This window comes from Homalodisca vitripennis, unplaced genomic scaffold, assembly GCF_021130785.1.
Source record: "Homalodisca vitripennis isolate AUS2020 unplaced genomic scaffold, UT_GWSS_2.1 ScUCBcl_9812;HRSCAF=18429, whole genome shotgun sequence".
Lineage (NCBI taxonomy): Eukaryota > Metazoa > Arthropoda > Insecta > Hemiptera > Cicadellidae > Homalodisca > Homalodisca vitripennis.
In genome coordinates this window covers 11708-18834 of record NW_025785932.1, presented here as the reverse complement: position 1 = coordinate 18834, position 7127 = coordinate 11708, and the positions used below count along the sequence as shown (strand labels likewise).

The following is a 7127-nucleotide window of genomic DNA, read 5'->3' as shown; positions in this document are numbered from 1 at the left end:
ATGAATAAAACTTATGGAGTCACTTTCTCTGATTACTTATGAATCTGTACTTGGTTGTTTTTCCAGTCAGCAGGAAGGTTTAAAGAGACAAAGGTCACTAGCCTATGAGAAACATTATTGTGTTTATGTTATTAATCATCTGGTCTACAGGTTTCAGTTTGTTGAGCATCGGAGCTTTCACTAGACAGGTCTGAAGCTTGGGAATTACAAATGGACAAAAGGTCATATCATTCCTGTCGAGTTAATCAGTTGTCTCTGAAGCATTTGCTGTCTCAACAAGTTAATCCTAATTACAGTAGTTCAGTTTTGTATATTGGCATTTTAAATGGGGAAATTGTCTGAAAGAGAACGAATTACTCTAGTTGAATGATGCGAGGATATGGCGATCGTCCAAAGATCCTTATCGGGAAGTTTGTAATTTGTTTGAATGACACTTTTCCAGAAAGGAATTCCCCATAAGTGTTTCAACAATATCAAAAAACTGTATTGAGCGTTTTGAAATGGACAGGGAGTGTACGTAATCGGCCAAAGTCGGGGTAGGATACAATCTGGCAACATAGATGAAGGAACATGCAACTAGATGTTTTTGCAAAACATTTATTGAAGACCCACATACATCGCTCAGAAAAAGCTGCACACGCAACATGATATGCAACCCTATGTCTGTGAGATAAGATTTTTGAAAATTAATAATAAATACAGAACCCATTTAAAAGTTCATTTTAGTCCACAGTTAATGTGAGGATGATTACGACAAGAATGAGTTGAGCTTTTGTGAACTTGTGATGCGCAAATGTTGATGACAATAGAGATTTTCTGACCAACATACTATTTTTCTGATGATGGGACAACCTTTTTTCCCTAAATGGCCAATGTTTAACCAGGCACAATTGCCGTTACTGGGTCTAGTGAAAAACGCCACATTCGCCCACATAAACCTAAACTTTGGATTACTGAGTCACCCCCATTCCACAGCATACCACAAAAACTGAACGTATGGTGTGGAATTTTAGGTAACAAAATTGTTGGACCCTTTTTCATCAATGGAAATTTAAATGCCGAACTTTACTACAATATGCTCCAAAATGAAATAATCCCAGCTATTCAAATTGCATCAGGAGAATACTTTGATAATGTATGGTTTTCAGCAGGATGGTGCTCCACCCCATTATGGGAGACAGGTAAGAGAGTATTTGGATTTAAGGTTTCCTCATAAATGGATTGGCCGAAGAGGAGAAATCGAATGGCCTCCAAGATCTCCGGATTTGTCACCAATCGGATTATTTCCTATGGGGTCATTTAAAATCCAATGTTTATAGAAGAAAGCCTCATAATTTGGAAGACCTAAGAAACAGGATTATAGAGGAGATTGCTTTGATAACTGAAGAAATGTTAGGCAACTCTGTCGAATCATTTTACACAAGATTGGCTCATTGTCAAACCGTAGAAGGAACACAGTTCGAACAATTGCTTTGACACCAAATGCAGGTAAAACGTTTGTTGTAAGACTTTTCTAACAGCATACATTATTTTTTATTTGTAATAAGAAATCAATAACATAAGTATTTCCATAATTGTACTGTAATAAAAACTGGCAAATTTGTGCTAATAGAACCAGCTTAAAATGAAATTTTTGTTTTATTTAATTGAACATTTAAAAAAATGCTAAAAAATTAGTGTAACACATTTTTTGGCAAGAACCATGTTTAAAATTACATTGTTGAACATCAGTAAATTTTCAATACTAAAAATGCTCTATTTTCTTGATAGAATAATTCCCTTGAGATGCGGTTTGTGGCATTCAATTCAGTAAGCTATTACCTTTAAAATTATGTATCACAAGGTATAGGCTTCCATTAAGAATATTCACGATACCCTCGGCAGGACGTCCCCCGTTGGTGTGACATAACAAAACATTGTTCCAAAAAGTAGATGCCCAATCTCTATCACGATTGTAAGAGGTTTCAAATTTATATTTAAATTATTAAAGGATATATTTGGGTGTTTCCCAGACATAATATACACCCTGTATATATATATATATATATATAAGAAAGATATATAGATATAATATAAGAAAGAATATTTAGAAATATTTTATTCCATTTGAAAATAAATTACAGATATAAATCATAATTAAAAACTCGGAATTCTAGCCATCTAGACAGGTGGCGATGGCTAGCACAGTTTATCAAACAACTAAATTGGCATACAACAGTCTATATTTGACACTTAAACTGGCGGTCCACTGCAGCGCCTACTATATACACACAAATGATTTTCACAAAACTATTAAGTCAAAACTAAGAATTATAGATTAATTTCTTGTTAAAATTAATACCCCAGTAAGTACATATTTTAAAATTTTAACGAAACAGAAATAAAATATTATATATTCTAAACTTAATGCTAACCATTTTCAATGTTTCATCCACAACATAACATTTAATGGAAAATTAAAATTACTCCCAAGATGAAGTAATACATCATTGTATAATACAATTTTAATTTACATCGAGTTTTATAATATATCACTGAATGATGCCTGTTAATTCAGTAATTTCATCCTTTTCCAGCAACCAAATTCTAATTTTTTTTTAAATAAATGTTTTTTACAAATAATTTTTGATTTGGTTTGGTAGCAGGTTAAACAATTTTGGACCCTAAAAATACAAATGACTTTCTAAAGAATGACTTATACCCTTTTGGTCTTTTGAAAAGACCTTCTGAAGCAGCTCGCGTATAATATTTTAAACTGTTTATTATTGTCATCAACCACTTCGCATATAAAACGTTTTTTTAATACTTTAAATACAAATAGATATTTTAATGGTAGTATTTTCAAACTGTCTGAACAGAGGAAGGGACGGCTCACGTTTACATTTAAATGTTATTATTCTAATAAAGTGCTTCTGTATTATCTCCAGTGGGTTTTAAAGCTTTATTACTAGCTCCCCCCCAAATTTCTATCCCATAAATAAATCTGGAGACAATTAGTGCAAAGTAAAAGGGTGCGCATTACAGCCTCAGGTAGCAAGTTCCTCAAAAAGGTAAAATTTTCTGACGTTTCTTCTTAATTGGGACTGTAGATTGTCTGTATGTGGTTTCCAGGATAATGATTCGTCGATTATTATGCCAAGGTATTTGATTTGATTCACTTGCTCTATAACTGGACATTTACATTTATTGTCATTCTCGCAGTTAATATTTACGTGAAATTTCAAGTTGTTGTCGAAAGAAAAACGTTTTAAGACCAAAATTTATAAATTTAGTTTTTTTCGGCGTTTACTTTTATGTTATTATTTTCACACCACGCTTTTAATGACCGAATGTCGAATTTCATTTCCTCTAAAATGTTAGTCCAGTGTGTATTATTATATTGAAGAGCAATGTCCGTCAGCAAAAGCTGTGGCTCTTCCCTTGAAGGGAACGCATAGTAAATCATTCACGAATATTAAAAACATAGTTTGCACTAAGCACAGAGCCTTGAGGGACGCCCCCGGGATACAGGTTTTTGAGTTACTGGTAATATTAGCTATATTCACTTTTTGAGTTCTGGTTCGTTAAATAACTTTCAAACCAGTCCAGCGCAACTCCCCTTACTCCAGCAGCCTTAAGTTTTTCTAAAAGTATTCCGTGATCTACTAAATCGAAAGCCTTTGAAAAGTCTATGAAAATACCGGAAGATTTATTATTGTTATTAATACTGTGTAAAACATTTTCCATAAGAGTTGTAATTGCGGTCTCAGTACTCTTTCCTTCAGTAAATCCGAATTGATAGGGCGAGAAAAACTTTACTTTATTTAAAAAAGACAACAAACCTTGCTTTCATACATCTCTAAAAAACTTTAGAGAATACACATAATAGAGCGATTGGTCTGTGGTTCTGTAAAAGTTCCCTATCACCTTTCTTAAATATTGGAACCACAGTTGCTTGCTTGAATTTAGTAGGGAACTTTCCACTTAAGAAACTTAAATTCACAATAAATGCTAAAACTTTGGAGATTTCAGGTTCAATGAATTTTATTAAATGAGTAGATATATTATCACAGCCGGTTGATTTCTTATTTTTTAGGCTTTTAATGATGGAAGAGATTTCTTGATGAGTGACAGGGTTAAGGAACAGCGAGCGCGGCTGGTGCTGGCAGTACCTGAGTGTGTCGGGACGCGGGCCGGGAGGGCTGGTTATCAGCTGTTGCGCAACAGACACAAAGTAATCATTAAACAGGTTCGCTATCGCCTGCGGATTCTGTTCTATCCGTCCGTCTTCTAATCTTATCTTAGTTATTTGCACTCTATCTTTCTGGTCAGTTTAAATTGTTTACAATTCTCCACTGCTCAGAAGTGTTACCAGCGTGTTTTTGGAATAATTTATGATAAAAAGCTTTTTTCGCGTTGTCAATTTCAAGGCAGAGATTTGCTTTAAATCTGTTAACATAATTTTGGAAATCTAGATCAAATGGTCTATTTTTTTGTGTTTTTTAACAGTTTATTTCTTTTCTCAATTTTTTTAAGTATTGTTTCAATAATCCACGGACTTTTTGTTTTAGCTTTGTGAAATTTGTTCGATATTGTTATATCTTCCGTATTTTGCTGAATGCAGTTATTTAAAATTGAATAAAAAGAGTGAACAGCATTGTCTACATCGTTCCAATTAAAAACACTACTCCAGTATGTTGTCATCAACGCAGTTTTAACACCATCGTAATTTATTTTTTTAACAAAAGTTTTTTCTGTAGATCTATCGTTGGGCTTTTCATTTGATATGATAAGGGCTACTAAGCTATGATCAGTAATATTTATTTGAAAAATTCCGGGTTTTGAAATTGCTTAAACATTTGTGTCTTACAAAAATATGATCAATATTAGTAGAAGAATCCTTAGTTATTCTAGTATAATTATCAATTAAAGGAGTAAAACTATAGTTTATACATGAGAGATAAGTAGGCGTCTGTGTCTGTATTTGATTTGTTTTATATCAATATTTAAATCGCCCATAATTATTGAATTGGTTTTTAAATCTACTAAAAATAGGTTCTAATTCAGTTAAGAAGTTGTTAACAGTAAACTCGTGTTTTTTATAAATTCCAATTAATGAAAAAGGTATATCGTTAAAACTAATTGTTAATAATAAAACATCTGCAGTTGTCATAACACAGTCTACTAAATTAGCTTTAATTCTGCTGATAATATAAACTACTACTCCTCCTGATCTATTTAAATATGTTACAATAAAAGAAAGAAGAATAGTTTGGGATTTTAAAGTAAAATTTTTTCTTCTTCGCAAATCCAAGTCTCGGTTAAGACTATCACATCTATGTCTCGTTTTAATGGTTGAATATAAGCTAAAAAGAAGTTAAAGTTTTTCCGGAGACTTCTAATATTTTGATGAATACATAAAACATTTTTATAATTATCGATTTCAAAAAAAGTTTTGTCTAGAGTATCAAAGACACTACATACATTTAAGCTCATAAGGGTTTGTTATAACAGCAGTAAAATAAAACAAAAAAATAATTGGCCTAGCAAATAAATAGAAAAATAGTCTAACATAACAGATAATAATTAAATGTAAAGGTATTAGAGTTTAGCTTCTTGCAGATCTTAGCTTACTTGTAGTGTCTCTAGATCGGCTGCGCTATCAATTTTTTTGCACTTTTCTCCGTCTTCCTTCCGCACAAATATTTTGCCGTCTCTACTCCAGACGTACTTGAAGCCCTTGTTTCTGGCAGCTTCCTTGGTTTTAGCCAGAAGCAGCTTGTTCTCAGGTGAAATATGTTCGTTTACAAACACCTTGGCAGAGCTCTTGAATCCTGGGTTGATCATGTTGAGCATTAGAGGCCGCATGCTCTTGTATTCCCTGATCCAGGTGTCCCGCTCTTCGTAGGTCGAGAACCTTACGATGATGGGTGGTGTCCTCTTCTTGTTAAAGGATGGGATGCGGTGGGCTGCGACGATATTCTCCTTTTTGAGTTCAACCCCCACTGCCTCAGCGACACTTTCCAAGACTCTGAGTACGTTTTCTCCCTGGGTTTCGGGAATGCCATCAATCTCGACATTCTGCCTTCTTGAGTACTGTTCCAGGTTTCTCACTCGTACGTGGAGGCCGGAGATGTCCCCTCGTAGTTCTTGGTTCTCTTTTTTTAATTGGGTATTTTCCGCCAGGACTCTTTTTAGTTCTTTCGATAATTCACTCATGACAGTGTTTCACCTTATCCATGGAATCATAGACAAAGCTAAGCGAGGTGCGAAGCTCGGCGTTGTCAGCGGTATTCTTTTTAAATTCTTCGAGCATTTCTTTCTTGAAAACCTTCTATGGTGTTGATAAGAAACTCTTTAGTCAAGATTGATACCGTTTCTGACTTACCGCTGGCCACCGAAGAGGACTTTTCTGGTTTACACGTTATACAATACCAAGTATAATTTTGTTTGTATAATTATATGTATATATATATAATTATATATATATATTATTAATACATCTCCGGCCTCCACGTACGAGTGAGAAAACCTGGAACAGTACTCAAGAAGGCAGAATGTCGAGATTGATGGCATTCCCGAAACCCAGGGAGAAAAACGTACTCAGAGTCTTGGAAAGTGTCGCTGAGGCAGTGGGGTTGAACTCAAAAAGGAGGGAATATCGTCGCAGCCCACCGCATCCCATCCTTTAACAAGAAGAGGACACCACCCATCATCGTAAGGTTCTCGTCGACCTACGAAGAGCGGGACACCTGGATTCAGGGGAATACAAGAGCATGCGGCCTCTAATGCTCAACATGATCAACCCAGGATTCAAGAGCTCTGCCAAGGTGTTTGTAAACGAACATATTTCACCTGAGAACAAGCTGCTTCTGGCTAAAACCAAGGAAGCTGCCAGAAACAAGGGCTTCAAGTACGTCTGGAGTAGTAGAGACGGCAAAATATTTGTGCGGAAGGAAGACGGAGAAAAGTGCAAAAAAATTGAATAGCGCAGCCGATCTAGAGACACTACAAGTAAGCTAAGATCTGCAAGAAGCTAAAACTCTAATACCTTTACATTTAATTATTATCTGTTATGTTAGACTATTTTTTCTATTTATTTGCTAGGCCAATTATTTTTTTGTTTTATTTTACTGCTGTTATAACAA

The 7127-nt window shown here is 34.6% G+C and overlaps 1 protein-coding gene across 1 annotated transcript; it reads right to left on the bottom strand.

Annotated features, from left to right (window-relative positions):
• Window positions 1-4151: 4151 nt before the first annotated feature.
• Window positions 4152-6198, bottom strand: LOC124374730 (the record flags this gene model as incomplete). Its single annotated transcript, XM_046832895.1, has 2 exons — window positions 5614-6198; window positions 4152-4303 (listed from the first exon to the last, which is right to left on the bottom strand). Coding segments are annotated over exons 1-2 (737 nt in total), but the record flags the coding sequence as incomplete, so codon positions are not given.
• Between the last annotated feature and the right edge of the window lie 929 nt (window positions 6199-7127).